This window comes from Acomys minous (assembly GCF_964271855.1).
Source record: "Acomys minous genome assembly, chromosome: 15".
Classification (NCBI taxonomy): Eukaryota; Metazoa; Chordata; class Mammalia; order Rodentia; family Muridae; genus Acomys; species Acomys minous.
The window spans coordinates 59,748,399-59,765,098 of record NC_140497.1 but is presented as its reverse complement, the minus strand read 5'-3'; the positions used below and the strand labels follow the sequence as shown (position 1 = coordinate 59,765,098).

Here is a 16,700-nt window from a genome sequence, read left to right as displayed (position 1 = left end):
GCAATTTAGACTAAGGAGCTTTGCTGCCTTCAGGCCTTCACTAAATAAAAATAAGATAAAATAAAGCAAAGTCACTCCTCTGCTTTTAATATAACTGAAGCTGTTTCTCCTGTGTGAGAATCCTAACTATTCAATGGTTAGCTGGATACAGAACTGAAATAAAAATGTAGAGACTCAATACGCCGGCCAGGACTACCTGACTTAATTCAAGGACACCGAGTTAATCAACAAATAAACAACCAAGAAAGATGATCTGAGTTGGCACTGAAATAGCGTCCTTATATAAAGGGAGGATTTGAGAACACACGAACACACACACACACACACACACACACACACACACACACACCTGGGGGAGCGGGGTGGGTGCAGAGATATATAAGCCAAGAATTACCAATAATCTGCCAGAAGATAAAGAGTAGAGCAGACCCTCTCAGCTCTTGCCCCACCCTAGCCTTGAACTTCCCCGCTTCCAGAATGCCACATTCCTCTCCTTTCTACCCCTCCCTCCTTCTCTGTGGGGCAGGTGACCAGGCCTCGGTGGGCAGGGTGGGCAGTCCCAAGGAACTGTCAGCGTTACCTCCTCCCTGCCTACTGTGCAATGGGGCCTCGCCTCGGGTTCTGCTTTAGCCAGTTTCGTCTTGTTTTCCCTGGGACCGTTTCCTCCCAGGCGACTCTCCTTCATTCCCAAACTAATGAAATGTTTAATTATTTATTTGAGAATTACTAATTAAGCATTGTACTTACATCTTTGGGGGCTGTAAATGGGGCACGTGTACTTCTGGAATATGTCTCAAGAACATAGCAACTTGTTGACTGGGCGAGGGTGTGAGTGTGCAGGGGGCGGGGATGAGGGGCAAAGGAGAGGCAGGTCAGTCTCCCTCAGGACAAAGCAAGGGGTACCTAGGTAAGGCTGAAGCTCCCAAGACACCTTGGCTGGACCACAGAAGGACTGGGATAGGACACAAAAGTGGGAGAGGTCAGCTTGGGAAAACTCAGTGTATGTCAAAATTCTGGATACAGATAACAGTTCAATAGCCTCCTAAGGGAGAAGTCTTCAAGAACTCGTAACCTTTTGTGCTGGCTAGATTTATTTTATATTTTATTTTGTCAAGTAGACACAAGCTAGAGTCATCTAAGAAGAGGGAACCACAACTGAGAAGATGGCCCCATCAGACTGATCCGTAGGCAAATCTTGGTAACATTTTCTTAGCTGATGATTGCCATGAAAGGACCAGCCTACTGTGGGCAGTACCACTTCTGGACAGGTGAGGCTGGGGTGGGGGTAATAAGAAAGCAAAGTGAGCAATCCAGGAGGAGCAAGATGCTAAGAAGCATTCCTCCATAGTCTAGGATTCAGTTCCTGCCTCAGGTTCCTGCCTAGACGCCCTTTCATAATGGACAACTGTAAGCTACAATAAACTTTCCTCCCTGAGTCGTTTTTGGTCACAGTATTTTACCACAGCAATAGAAAACCATGCTAGACCCATCTCCAAGTGACTACATGACTCAATACAATACTAGGCAAGAACATACCAGTGAGCATATGGGTATTCTGTTAATTGACCTCAAGACTAGATGCGGATGGGAGAGAGAAGAGGCAGGCTAACTCTAGTTCTAGGCAGAAGTGATGTTAAGAGCCCCCAGAAGCATGGAATGTGGTGGGGATTGAGAGGCAGCTTCCGAGTGAGTATGCCATTGCTGAGATGATTTTTGTTGCCTTTGAAAGATGGAGGCTTAGAAGACATGAGCCATGGAGCGTTAGACTGGCAGTAAAGGACCAGGGCATTCCTATGGGCCAGTAGATGTGGAAGTGAAGCCCAGGTGAAACAGTCCTGAATCGCTGGCTAAAATGTTGGAATTTTGATGGGAGCATAGAAATCCCAACTGCGCGGTCACCTCACACCAGAACAGTGATGCTTGCATTGAGAGCAGTGGTTCTCAACCTGTGGGTTGTAACCCCTCTGGGAGGTCAAACTACCTACAAGGGTCACCTAAGACCATCAGAAAACAGACATCTGCATTACCATTCCTAACAGTAGTGAGATTACAGTTATGAAGTAGCAACAAAAATAATTTTGTGGTTGGAGGTCGCCACAGCAGGAGGAACTGTAGTAAAGGCTTGCAGCGTTAGGAAGGGTGAGGAGCACTGAGTTAGGAGGAAGGTACTAAGTGAGATTGATCGCTGAATCTCCATCATTTGTGTAATCACAGGAGCACAGTACTTCCTTCTACTCACAGAGCTAAATTTATCACGATGAAATGCTGTATGTTTAGGCATTCAAGGGAGGTGCCTTAAAGACTTCCTATTAGCGCATCATGGTACTTGTAGTACTACGAAATCTACATTTCAAGAGCCAATCAATTCAAATTCACACAGCAGTACATGGGCCAGTGGGGTAAATAACAACAGGCTAACACCACCAGTTCCTCGACTGCTTCCAACTCAAGATTTCAAACAGGAAAAGGCTAGAGGACAGTGAAAGCATTTGGAAAGAAAAGGCCTCTTTGTTCTGTGGCCAATTAACATTCATTTCTCTTTGTAATAACATGGAGGCTATCGCCTGACTGAAATGTGGCTCTGTCTTCCCCGTTACTGCCGCTGAAACCTTCCTAGTCACAAATCCCCTCGTGATTTGAAAGGACTCTTCATCACAGCTCCCCCCCTGCCCTCTTCCTTCCCCCTGGGGGACACTTCAGTGGGTATCCATGACGTGTCTACACAGGGAGCCAAGACTGAGGTTATCTGGGCATACAGTCCACTCTAGTGTGTATGTGTAGGTTCAACTGTGTAGGATGTGCAGGCACATGTATGTGGACAGAGGTTTCATTCCTTAGCACTGTCCATTGGTTTTTATTTTCAACATCTCACTGGTTAGGGCTTGACCACCAGGAGGCTAGACTGGTTGGCCAGTAAGCCTCATAGTCCCTTCTCCACCTCCCCAGCACTGGGATTATAGGTGCGTATCAGATTTTTAAGTGTGTGCTACCAGGCTAGGCCTCTCTCTCTCTTAATAGGCTACATGGTACAGGGTTTCTCAGTTGGTTTCAATGGTCTGGTTGGCACCCTCTGGTACCACAAGATGACCCAGTCATAGGAGAGTAAAGCACATACCACTGATCTCCAAAGGAGGGTACTGTACTCTGTCCCAGAAGCCAGCAAGCCCAGAACTCTGTTCCCAGAAGCCTGACAGTAGGACAAGAGCATCCACCTTGCCTCATGGTGAGGTCAGCTTACCTCAACACTTAACACCGACAAGAACCTAAGCTGTTTTCTTCAGGCCCCTGGTGTAACCTTGTACACTAATACTGAAGCTATTTCCAGTCCATCTGTTTTAGGAGAAAACATGCTGCGTGCATCAGCTTGGACCACATGAAATTGCTGTTATTTACTGGTATTTTACCAACAAATAGTCACTTCCCATGAGTCAACCTAATGTTAATCATAGCTGTGTGGAAAACTATCAAAATGTTTTCTACATTTCTCAATTTAAATACAGACCCTGGGTTGTAAGGATAAAATAAAATAAAAAAAAATAGCACACACTAAAATTACTAATAAATGTCTATTGAATTTTCAAGGATATAAATCCTAGTGTGATCAGAGTACAGCATGTGTTTTATATAAATTATGCACAAACATACCTTAAAAAAGAAAAACCTTATTTGCTTTATATATTTACACTTTTATTAGAATTCTTCAGAACTGTCAACAATTGGACATATCAGGAAAAAAAAACCACATGAAACATAACATGTTTAAACTTGCACAGCTTATATATTTACACATAAAGTTACTGTATATATAAAAAATATTTTCAGGGACTCATAGGGCTTGGGAATATTCAAAAGACATTATTGCTACATTTTGATATTTACAAAAAAGCCACAGAATAATTCCAAACATCAAGCAACTGAAAGAAATATCTGACACCTGATGTAAAAAAAATTATAAAAATATAAACTTTCAAGAATATCCAAGACAAAATTCTCAATGGTGTGCCCCTGAAGTACCTAGACATCCACAATTAACAGCTAGTTTGCTTACTACAATCGAAGTCAATAGGAATGCAGAGGAATGTTTTGGACGGAGCATGGCAAATGGTGACAGTCTCATACATGACGACACAACCTTCAAACCAATTAACTTTGGAAAGGTGCAAGAGTGTAGAACTCCAGTGCAAATGGTCACTTCCAGGTTAACGGCCACACATTTCTAAGTGTAGTCTAAAGGATAAAGGGCGGGAGGGTGGGGCATGGGGAACCGTGAAGGCAACATACCTGAATCCTGCAAGACAACACAGAAATCTTGCCATGTACACACTTAGCACTTATACTGGACAGTGATGGTGGGCAATGGGGGGGGGAGGGGGGCAGGAGATGGCAACTACAAGGTAACATCCAGGCTCCAGTCTACAGGGTAGATTTTAAATGTTTTCCTGGAATAGCATCATAAACGGTCTAAGGAACGGGTACAGTATGTTGAGCACAGACAGGAGTGTCCCAAGTGCAGGTGGGCTTCACCTCAATAGGTCCTGTGCCCACTCTGCTAAGCCTCTGTGGTGGCTCTGGGTAAACTATTCTACAGAGCGAGCAATGTGCAGCCAAACAGGAGAGAGACAGGAGCGGTGGTGAAAGCTGTCACTTGTTGGATACTGGAGGACCCTTTGGGATTCAGGGTAAGGAGGTCACCAAAATAACTCACTCACACGCATACTCACACACATGCATGTACACACATACATACTTATATAGATACTGGCCCGATGTCCAGGATGTGCCTGTCAAAAAAAGGCTGACTCTAACTTTCACCTCCTGCTGTGTGAGAATCCAAACCAGGACCGCGCTCTTTTCTCACTCCTGTGGGAATTGTGGGGTAAAACGGTAACCTTTTCAAACAGCGTCAGTTCCCTAGGCAGCAAAACCACTCTGAAGCTGGAAGCCTTGTTCTGGAGAATCTACAGAGCAAGTGCGTTGGCTAAGAGGTCTTATAAAGATTGTGCTTAGCAATTACGTTTTTCCTTAAAAAAACAAAAACAAAAACAAAAAGACCCCCCCAAAAAACCCCCAAACTATTAACTGTTTCCTTCAAATTTGTATGGCTCTTAATCTATTCTTACACACAGCAGACCTAATGCCAGGGTTGTATACAGAAACCAAAGCGTGTGGGGTCCCCGCCCCCCCCCCACAAGTATGAACGCATACAACAGATAGATGAGTATATATACAAATGCTGGCTAGGGAGCCAACTCCCCAGCAGCAAACTCTATTTAAAAACCAGGTCAGTTGTACAAAAGCCCATGCAGGGGGCCACAGCAGAGCGCCTTTGTTCAAGCTGCCAGGGCGCGGTCTTTCACAGCCTAGGTCTTCTTCTCAAGCAGGAATAGATTTTGTAAGCCCAGATGTGTTCTCATGTGTCCTCTACTCCAATCCTGGTCTACTTTCCACACAAAGGGCTTGGGTTTCCCTCTCCAGTCTTCCTACAGCTCCCCATCATTAGGGCAGGCTCTCTAGGCCAAATGGGACTACGTCTATCCTTCACATGAACTACCAGCCATACTTTCCAAACGGACTCAGAGGAGCACTGTGAAGGACTCTGGGCAGCTGCTTTCACCCCACCCTCCCTCCCTCCTCTAAAGCAGGAGTTCTGTTTACAGTAGGAGCTACTTTGCTATTGGGAAACTATATACATACAGTTCGGACCTTCCCAGTGGGGACGGTGGCTGATGGCGGAAAAGAAAGGTCATCCATCAGCCACTAAAGTGTGCTCATAAAGGCAGGATCACAGTGGGGTTGGGGGAGGGGCAGGAACCCGCCACCCTGGAGTAGGATGCAAGTCACAGCAAAACAAAACGAACATCACAGAAGCCACGGGAACGGGGTTCGAGACAGCAGCGGAAGCCTGTCGGCCTGCATTTCCGCTCAGGCATCTTCGTGCACGAGCAGAGGCTGGGTGGAGGAGGCGCTGCTGCCCACGGAATTGACCCGCACAGAGTGGTCCACCACCACGGGGTTCTCCGGGTTGGGGTTGCAGTTTGCGAAGTTGGAGTAGATCTGTAGACAAACAGAGTCCGCAGTTAAACGCAGCGGTACCCGTGACAAGCCCAGCAAACAGGGACACTCACAGCGGCAGAATGCTGAAGACAAAGGTTCAAACCCCAGATCAGGCTAACAGCTCAGGTCCCCGCAAGGGACGTGTCTGACGCTTGCATTGTTTCTCTTCTGACGAGTTAAGTCTGAAGGCAAGCACTCGCTAGTCTACAAGGAGGGCTTACGGATCCCAAGACCCAACCACTGGTGTAAATTGCAGCACCACCCATGACTGTCCCAGAGGTCATCTGTCGGGAATCAAAGCACTTGGGTGGAAAATGGTGTTTTACTTGAAATGTGCTTTGATGCCCCGCAGAGCGAGCATTAACTCAAAAGGACCAGTGGTGTGCTATTAGAAAAGATAGTTCTCAGCAGATGGCTCAGGAGAGGGGGGAAAGCAGGAAAGACGGCCAATTCCAACTTAAAAGCAAAAGAAGAAAATAGTGGATTTCATTCCACATCCCTTAAATCACTGGGAGGGATGCCCTAACTTCAAACAACCCTTCTGCATGGCTGTGGGCATCACAGTCATTGGCACTGGCTGGCTCTGGCTGTTTAAAGCTCACTTTACTGCGGTAACAGGCTGTCTTCTCCCATGCTTTCTTTCTAGGTGACCCCCACACACCCAGGGTGAATGGCCCTGCCATGTGAGGAGGAGACCAGACAGTCCCATGATCGACATTCCAGGCCTGGGAGGAAGCACAGCCCGGCCCTGTGATAACATCTAATTCCACACATCTGAACACAAGTCCCTCCTCGCCCATCCCACATCTCTCAGACTTAGAACGGAGGTGGAAGTCGGGGGAGGGGGTGAGCAGGACGAACCGGGGCTTCCATTGTTTTATGTCCACCCTGGGAAGCCCAGTCCTTGTCCTTGACGCTTGGGGACCACAGCCCTGTAGAACAAGGAGGAAGAGGACCCCAGGCCTGGCCTGTCACTCACGTGCTTGGTGCTATCTGAGATCTGCTTTTCAATGAGCCGAACAACCTGCTTGAAGGTCGGCCTTTTCAGGGGATCAGCATCCCAGCAAGTCTTCATCACATCGTACCTGAAGAAAAACGAGGGCCACTGTCTGTCACTCCCCGATGCCATGAACCTGCTTTCTGCACGACATCAATAACAAATTTGGGGCTGTGTACCAGGTTGTGTGAAACGACACACACACACACACACACACACACACACACACACACACACACACACGATAAAACCCTGTGTGCCTGTGAGACACTGTCAAGAGTTTCTGTACTATTGGTGACAAGAGATTATGAAAAGAACCTCAGCCGTGACATTTGAGTGGGGTGGCCACCAAAGGACTCAAGTGACATTTCAGACAGTGCTAGCAAAGACCGTCAGCATTTCTGTCTTTGGAAAGGAAGCTATCTGAAGAAAAGGCCAGTTGGGTCCTTACATTTCGGCGGGTGCGTGCTCTGGACTGAGCATCCGGAAACCTTCCTTGATCATCTTGTAAAACTTGGAATCAACCGGCATCCCTGGGTATGGGCTGCTTCCTGGGGCACAGAGAGGGGGCGAATCAGTGTCAGGCAGGAGGGGATAGGACACTAGGAAACCTCCAGAAGCTTTTGGACAACGAGGTAGTTTTTGACAAGGAACGTCTTACCTAAAGAGAATAGCTCCCAGAGGAAAATTCCGTAGGACCAGACATCACTTTCAAATGTGTACACGCAGTTGAAAATGCTTTCTGGTGCCATCCACTTCACGGGGAGCCGGGCCTGGGAGGAAACACAGCAAAAGTAGCCAGTTGGTGAAAAGGCTCCAAAGACAAAACGAAAGCAGCCCTGCAGGTGGAGGTCTGGCTGCTCAGCAGGGAGGGATGCGTCCCACCTAACAAGATCTTGAACCTTCATGCCCGCCAGCCCCTCGAGGATTCCCGTATCTCCCATTCAAAATAGGGGCGTTGAGTCAGGATAGCACAGGAAGCTAAGAACACAGAAGTCCACAGGTTCCAGCCTTCCTTCCTCTAACGCTCCGACAACGAAGAGACTCAGTGTTTCACTCTTTTTCTTCACCAGCAAAATATATGGTCTAGTCTCCTGACCAGAACTACATTTCCCAGCCTCCTCTGCTGCTAGCTGTAGCAGGACCACGTAGCTTTAGCTGCTAAGATCCATGTCTTATGCAGTGCCACGAGAAAAGAAAATTAGAACATCGTAGGTTGATAAACCTAGGTCCTCTTTCTTGTGACATCCCCTTCCTGCATCTGCCTCATCCCACACTAGCTGTCTGTCTGGTCATCTCTGACCAGGATGAGGAGGGCTCTGCGCCAGAATGATGAGACATAGAAAGGCAGACCGGTTTCAGTGCTAATAAGCGCTGGGCCCTCGATCCTTTCATTGTTTACTCTTGGACTTCTGCCATCTGCAACCCGTGCTACCCTTCACTCACCTGCTAGAGAAGTTACCTAAATCCAGATAAGCCAGCCAGGCCTCATAGTCATCTTTTGCAAAACAAAAATAATTTCAAATACCACAGGAGTTGTTTCATAGGACAAATGAGGTGATGCGGGGGGCGGGGGGATGCCTAACAGTGTCCAACCCACTAATGTCTACTCCGACTGCCTGTTCTGAGGTGGGAGGTGGCAGAATCTGTGATTACCACAGGAGACATCCAGGCCCCTTCTACTCAGCCATGCCTCTTACAGTCAGTCAGGATTTCTGGATATTAATCTGTCACATGAAGCTAAGTCAATCCTTTAAATCCGTTTAGGACTGAACACTAGGAAGCTGGGTGTGTGTGGCTTCTAGGGCTAAAGTTATTTTCGTGTGGGGGTGGGGCAGGGGTGATTCACGTACAGACTATCTACTATCTGTCTCCAGATTTCATGCTGCAGTTCTGAACAGGGCTGTTAAGCTGGGATCTATAGTGTCTCGAGTTCAAGGGGCCCGGCTATCTAGAAATTAACTTCCAAGGAAAGTCTAGCATCTTCTAGAAAGCAGTAAAAGTGGCTCTGTGGCTTGTCCTCGACCGTTGTCACAGACACTTTACACTCGATCACAGCATTTACAGGAATCGCACAAACACACACAAACCTTCTAGTCACTGTCCTCGAGACTACAGTAGCTCTTATAATGTAATCTTATAATGTAATCAGCAAGTGTGTGCGTTGTCTACCATAAATTAACTTTTCACAATTTGATATAGCTGCCATTCAACATACCTGTGCTTCTTGGTCAAATATAACCATGCATTCTGACAAGGGGCCCACAGGCTACCCTGGACTTAGAGCCCAGGGTGGAAAATGATCAGGAATTCACAGTTTTCAGAGAACAAAGAGACTTTACAATGACTACACTTAAAATTCCACGCAGCGCCATGTCATGTACGTTTCCTTGTTTTAAACTTTCTCAAATAACTGCTTGACTTGTCAACTACAGAGTGAGCTAGGAAGATGCCAGGGCACAACCCCTGCCATGATGGTTTGGATTTCAAAAACGCAAAGCAGAACTCTGCCACATATTAACTCCTTCAAGTACTGCGTACCTAACTCTTATCAGTCACACACCCACTAAACCACACCAGGTCAGAACTCAGCCAGCCTGGGCCTAGACACGTCACTTCCTCTTTCTCGCTCCTTTAACAATATACAGAGGCTAGAATACTGAATCACTTCCTATCTTCCCTCAAGTCTTAAGCCAGGAAGTTGATTTCATCAATTCTCCTGAAAATTAAAAAAAAAAAAAAAAGCCTGACCTTGACAGAGCCCTTCCAGAGCCATCTGACTGAGCCAGGACATAAAGCTGGCAAAGCCCTAACAAAACCAATGCATGCACAGCCTACCAACAGAGATGCCACGGTGACGAACGAGAAGGGATCGCGTTATCATGACAGACACAAAAAATGGACCCCTAGAAATAAATATGGACTGTTCAAACAGGCCCAGGGAAAAAAGGCACCTAAGAATATATATATCTAGGAGGTTATGGCCTTCTATACCCACTGGCCCCTCCTGATAGCTCTGTAAGATATAGATCACTAAAATACACTGGACCTTAGTTCCTCCCACTGTAGAAATTGGAAGACAACGTACTCTAGGGCATGGGCTTGTTCTGAGGTTACAGAAAAAGGCGAGCGATGAAATACAGCACTTTGAAAAATTCCCTGCGTCCCATAAACCAACCATTACTTACGAATCTACTTAATAACCCTACAAGACCCAGCACTGCATACACAGCTAACTCTAATACCATCTTAGACTGCAGTCGCTTTCACATAGTATTTCAACCTCAAAATAAATAAATAAGTAAATAAAATTAATAAAAACAAAAAGCCTCCTGTGACCTTGAGGTCCACATTGGTTATAGTTGAACACAATCAAATTCATTGCTAGTCTCAGGCCATCATGAAAAATTAAGGCTATTTCTGTTTCCTTCGTGCAGCCCCCTAATCACACAATTATAACTAGGAATTCTATTATCAAACGTTAGTGGTAGTAGTGCGCCTTGCAGATTTTGCTAAAATGCACGACATTCTGATGAAAGGAACTGAAGAGCTGGAGCACAACCACTGGAGACAACGATTTTGGGTGAAAACTGGATCCGAGGAAGAAGGAAGAGAAGTGCACTCACGTTCCCTTTCACCACATAATTTGAGTCATTCCTGATGTCTCTGGCCAGACCGAAATCACAAATCTTTGTGATGCGCCCGTGAGTGAGAAGGATATTCCTTGCTGCCAAGTCTCTGTGAATACACTGTTGGGGAAGAAAAGAAAGAGAGACAGCCGATCGCTGAAGCTCTCAAAGGGAAGACGAGTTTTAATACTACAATGCTGTTTACATAAAGAGAAGAGAAAAAAAACCCTTTTGTTTTAAAGTATTTTGTACACCAAAAATAAAAAGTATGCTGCAAATGATATTTTGTGTTTCATGTGATCGGGACTCTAATTACTATAATTGCTTTCCAACCTAATTCTAATAAATGCCCCCCCTGCCCCCCCCAGCTCCTGTCATTCACAGGAAAATGTATTATAAATAGTCAAATTGGAATTCTAAACTCAACGTTCATTTTGTATATATCTCTTTGAATGGCTCCTCCCAAAACCGCTTCTAGGCTTCATCATGACGCCTCTCAAGGACACAAGGAAGAGAGTCTTGACTTCAGCCTGTCTTTTAGTTTAGTAATGGCCAGGAATGTCACTAGAGCAGGTGCTGTGACCTCACTCTGGGTCACGCCTTTCTCCTGGGAACACTCCCACCCCTTCCAGCATCCTCCTTCCTAACTGCTCATTGCTCTCTCTGACCTCCTGATACTCCATGAGTCACACACATGGGTACATGGGTCTCACGGATGGAGCCCAGATATGTGTGTGCCCTACCAGGCACAGTGACAGTGAGGCACACTCCTGACGACCCCCCCCCATTTGCTGATAAGACCACTATCCTTCTATTTTCTAGAAGCAAATCCTACATCCTAGAGCCAAAGTTTTAAATGAATTCACTGCATATAAAAGAATATTCATGGAAGCTCATTTAGACAGGTTTGCACTTTCGAGCTTATAAATTAGAGCAAGAATTCCAAAGAGACAGCAGCAGTTGGAACATGAAGAAACGAAATTTCCTCTGCTTTTGGTTACCACACTCCAAAATGACACTCTGCATTCTAACTAGGACTATGAAATGTTCAAGCCTTTTTTAAAAAAAAGAAGGACTCTGTGCCTCATGTGAGACTCACTGCCACTCACGTTCTTGGAGGCGAGGAACGCCATGCCCTTGGCCACCTGGTAGGAGAAGCTCAGCAAGTCTTCCAGGTCCAGCGCCAGCTCATCGTCTTCCATGATGGCGGGAGCCACATCTCTTTCTATATATGAGTCTATTATGGAGACAGCAGTAGGAACCTTAGTGGTCACAGTGCCAGAGCTAGCAATGAATCAACGGAGGGAACGCCTGGGCCAATCACCTCCTCAGGGAGGAACAAAGCTGGACACTGAATCAACAGGCTGGGTCCCAGAATCCTTAGGTGATGGTGGGTCTATCTTTAAAATCTCATGTGCATAACAGTAGGATATTATATATAAAAACATTTGGTTTTGCCTGAAACATCCACTTGTGAACCTTAACTGCCACCGGCCATTTGCTTTGACACAGCAGGTTCTTTCTGGGAGTGACGTACAGTCCTTCCACTTAGAGGGAAAGAGGCAAAAGCCTTGTCCCACATTTCTTCAAGCTCGGCACCTGACCCCTAGCCCCCTCTCCATGAGACAAGAAAAAAAAAAAAGTCAGGAACATGGTTTGATTACAAACCCCCGCCCCGCACGTGGGGTTGTCTTGGCGGCTTGATGGGGACCCACCTATTCTTGCAGATCGCCTTTTGTCTGTCTTGGTTGGTACAACATAGGAAACCCCAGGCTTCATGTCCATGTACTCGTTGGTACTGTCGCTGCAAGAGAGATGCAACACCCACGTCAGAGCTGAAGAGAACTAGAAAGGGGCCAGGACACAGCTCTGAAGGGCCCAGTTACAGCTCTCAGCCACTGCCATACAGCGGACTGACTTTAGGTCAAGAAAAAGAATGTAACCACTCAATGAAGAATTTCAAATTTGGGTTTTGTGAGATATGAGTGTTTGCTGTTCAATATTCAGGCCCAATTCTCAGGAATTAAATTTTTTGTTTTGTTTTGTTTTTTTGCTTAGGGATCAGGTTAGAAGAGTCCCATCTCCAGCTATAGTGGATTTAATTGGGGAGGGGGGGGAAATAGAGCCAAAAAAAAAAAAAGTTACCTCACTTTACCTCAGACTCTAAATTAGCCCCTACTCAGACAAGTGGAAAGTCAACAGGCGCTTCCAAGAGATGTGAGGGGAAGAGATGTTTAGCATATAGCGACCGAGGGAAGGAGGTTTTAAAAATCCAAGTTTGGTTCAGATAAACACCAATAATTTGGATGATTTTCTAGACCATCTGGACCTCTTGAATCTGCAACATTTGGCTGGAGACTCTTCAAGATTTCTAGTACTTCCTGCCTCTGATTAGCATAGAAACGCCATGACAACAACCTCCTTCAGAGTGTGCTGGTGGCTCCGAACCCATATGGGATCCCAGAGCACAAACAACACCACGCACGACGGACCAACTCAGGCACGCGGGGCCCCGTCAGTCTCCAGGCTGGTGAAGCGACTCCTGCCTCCAGAAGAACTAACAAAAGGTGGGCTTTGTGGCACTGCTACCACTGTAAACAGCTCGAGCTTACAGGACTGAAATGAAAATACGAAGTATCATCTGGGAACTTTGACCTTCAGTGGTGGGAAAGGCCTCACAAGGCGTTTACTGGGGTCTACCCGGAAGCCTGCAGTGAAGACTCCAGAAGACAAAATCCTGCCGCCTAAAAACAGACTACAGCTCCTATGGCAGCTCGTGATTTTAGTCTCTGGCACCAGGATTTGAACCCAGGGGGGCTTAGAACAAGCCTGAAAAGAAGTTAAGACCCACTCTGCACAACTGAAGCCGTATGAAACGCAAGGGACCCTGAGCCTGCAGACCCCAACCACATTTGGGAAGAAAGCATTGACAAGCCACGGCAGAGACGTCTACCCTGGTTGCACATCAGGCTGGGTTTCCTCCAAGGCACTTGAAGCAGCATCTATTTCATCCTTTGCATCACTGCCCTTGAGAAGGGTGTCGGTGAGGCCCAGAATTCAAATACATTCTTTAATAGTGATGTCTTTCTAATACAACAAGACAATGGGCGTGCCAGGGGCACAAAAACAGTGCTGATGGCAAGACATGTACATATGGGACCGTGCTCTGTGTTCTTGGCCGTTCAGCTGCCTCCGGGAGTTACTGTGACTCCATGGGAGCCTTTACCCTCTGCCCTGTAAATGGTCCCACTGTGAAGACGCCTATAGACCCCCAAGCTCGGCAACGTAAACGGGAACATGGTAAGGAGACCACAGTAAGAAGAAACACCCAGAAAGCACGTCCGGTTCCACAGAACGAAGGCTCAGGGAAGAACAGAAACACACGTTTAAAAGAAATCCGTAACAGTCTCCATTTGAATCGTCAAGGGTACTATCTGAACTTCCGAAACAGTTAATCACATTTACATAACTTAATAATTCTGATTTCACACCTCAGAGTACCTCTGTTCATTTTTTAAAGAATCAGCCTTGATTGCAAACCCTTCTGACCCTGTGAACTGCCTGTCAACAACTGACTACTTATGCAAATGGGCCTTACCAGGAAGACTCCTTTGAATGCAGAAGGTTCTTATAGAGGCCCGCTTCTGCCTGATCTTCTTGCTTTGAGAAAATAAATGAGTCACGTTTTCTTCTCAAAAAATTCAAAAGATCACCATAGCAACAATACTCTGTAATGACCAGGGTGGGCCCTGTGCGGATATAAGAAAAAAAACGTTAGGAAGAGGCAAGATGCATGATAGATAATCCTGCCTCCCGAGGAAATACCCAAGGGTGACCATGGCTGTTAACATCCAGCGTCCGTGGCTAAGCCTTCTCAGTCCCAACATAATTCTATCTATTAACGTCTCTTATCAAAAAAAAAAAAAAAAAAAAAAAGGCAGCATTATGCTGAGAGAAATGAGACAAGCCAGCCCCTTTCTACTTGGATGTCTAAGTGCCATGAACATTAGGGGCCAGGCGTGACTGCTCTTTTGCAGCCCCAAGTGAGTGCTTCCAAAGCTGCTACTACAACCAAGCTTCCTGCCGCCTTCCTTTGATGCGCTTCTGTGTGCGGTAGGGTCCTGTGTCCTTGCTGTAATGTTACTATGAAGATGAAGAAGCCAAGCTGCAGCCTGGTGGGGAAGGAGCCATATGGAACAGCCAGCCAAGCCCAGACTGAACCGTGGGCGAAGGACCTGAGACGCCCCGTGCTTCTGAGCATTACTAGTTGAAAAGAGGGCTGGCGGTCTGGGTGTTTAAAGGCAATGGACTCATGAACGGTCCACGGTGTGATGAGTAGCCGCTTACCAGGGCCGTTCTGAGGCACTGTCTATATCTGCTGTCCCGCGGCTCTCTCTAGATGGACAGCAACAGTTCACTCTACACACCTCTGCTCCTTATGCAAAGGTCAGGCAGCCTTGATGGGAACACTGACTTAGGTTAGAACTGAAGCTAGTTTTTTTTTTTTTTTTATGAGAGTGAAAAGCTTCTCTGTTTGGTGTGCGCTGGAGGAGCAGGAGGCTCACGGCTACTTCCACTATAGAAGGCAACCGAACATTAACTCCCAAGTGACTCATTATGACCCAGCAATATAGAAAGCTTTAAGTTAAGAAAAGCCTGCTGGGTGAGCCAAGCCAGGGAAGAGGCCAGGTTGATGGAGCATCCTTGAGAGTAAGTTTCACATATGCTGGCAATCCCCACATTCAGTATCTCTGCACCTGTTTGGGAGGGGGCACTGTAGTTCAACACACGCAGGCAACGTGTGTGATGAGCAAAGGATGGTGTACGTGGCTCCGCACAAAGAGAAATCCTGTGCGCTCTCACATGTTTGTGGGAGTTAAAAATGTTGCCCTACTAGAAGCTGAACAGTGAGACTACTGAGGGGGAGGGGGAGATGAGAGGCCCAGTAATGAGCCCCCAAACACAGTGTGGTGAGTGGTTCTAAAATTCTACAACATGGCATGACAACTCTGGCCCACATCTCAAACTTAACAAGAGGAGGGGAGTCCAAAGCCTGTCCCAACACACAGAAATGACAAAAATCTGCATTCTTAGGAACACTGTGCAAACCAAAACCTAGAAAAACAGAACAAAACACTGGGGGGGGGGGTTAAAAAAAAAAAACCAAACCTCCCAAACAGCTTATAATTACACACTGTCCAAATCATACTTTGATAGCCCGACAGACAGCAGCAGGTGCTATGGACACAAGACTCACCTCCCACGGTACACGCTCCAAGGAGGTTCACAATGTTCATGTGGTTGCCCAGGTAGCTTAGGACCTTCAGCTCCGACATGAGGGCCTCTCTTTCCGTTAAATGAGCACTTGCTAAAATGGAAAACACTGTACTTTAGCAGAGAGAGAGAGAGAGAGAGAGAGAGAGAGAGGAAAACACCAAATTCATTAGGCTAACTGGTGGGGGGGGGCAGGCAGTGAGCGCCCTGCAGACACTTACGTTTAAGCATCTTCACCGCCACTGTCATAGCAGCATCTGACTTAATTAAGCCATACGCAGTGGCCTCGACCACCTTCCCGAAGGCACCAGCGCCCAGCGTCTTCCCTTTAGAGAGGAAGAGGGGCAGGGTCAACAGGAAGAACGGCTGACAACAATGTGACGTTCCCAAAGCAACAAAGCAACTAACTGAAGGCGCGTGTGTCTGAGGACACTTCTCTACAGCGCTTTTTGCTGACACCCTGACAAACATCTGGGCAGTGTGACAGAAAGCACTTCTTGTTTCAGGTGAAACGAGTCAAAGGAAGCCACTGCAGGTTCCTTTAAAATCATTGTTATGTGCACACAAAGGGCCGCATGGAAAGCCCCTGCTTCATACTGACCAAAACTCAGCCTGTTTCTGGGAAACTCCCATTTGTGGTCATAAGGAAGTTGTGTCGGGTCTATGTAAACATAATTGTTCCCATTTATCTCCTCGACGACCTTCCACTGCACCTCATACATGGGTTTCTGGAAGAGACAGGGAGA

The 16,700-nt window shown here is 46.6% G+C and overlaps 1 protein-coding gene across 4 annotated transcripts in view; it reads right to left on the bottom strand.

The window, feature by feature from the left end:
• Positions 1-4,239: 4,239 nt before the first annotated feature.
• Positions 4,240-16,700, bottom strand: part of KIT (KIT proto-oncogene, receptor tyrosine kinase) — a gene marked incomplete at its 5' end in the record, with an annotated part of 77,729 nt that continues 65,268 nt past the window's right edge. For all 4 annotated transcript variants that reach the window (XM_084758158.1, XM_084758157.1, XM_084758155.1 and 1 more), the window contains 11 exons: positions 4,240-6,054; positions 7,034-7,139; positions 7,503-7,602; positions 7,713-7,824; positions 10,678-10,800; positions 11,790-11,917; positions 12,396-12,484; positions 14,279-14,429; positions 15,938-16,048; positions 16,176-16,280; positions 16,556-16,682. In XM_084758158.1, the coding sequence (XP_084614284.1) occupies positions 5,923-6,054; positions 7,034-7,139; positions 7,503-7,602; positions 7,713-7,824; positions 10,678-10,800; positions 11,790-11,917; positions 12,396-12,484; positions 14,279-14,429; positions 15,938-16,048; positions 16,176-16,280; positions 16,556-16,682 (1,284 nt within the window). In that variant the 3' untranslated portion in view covers positions 4,240-5,922. The remainder of the gene's footprint in view (positions 6,055-7,033; positions 7,140-7,502; positions 7,603-7,712; positions 7,825-10,677; positions 10,801-11,789; positions 11,918-12,395; positions 12,485-14,278; positions 14,430-15,937; positions 16,049-16,175; positions 16,281-16,555; positions 16,683-16,700) is intronic.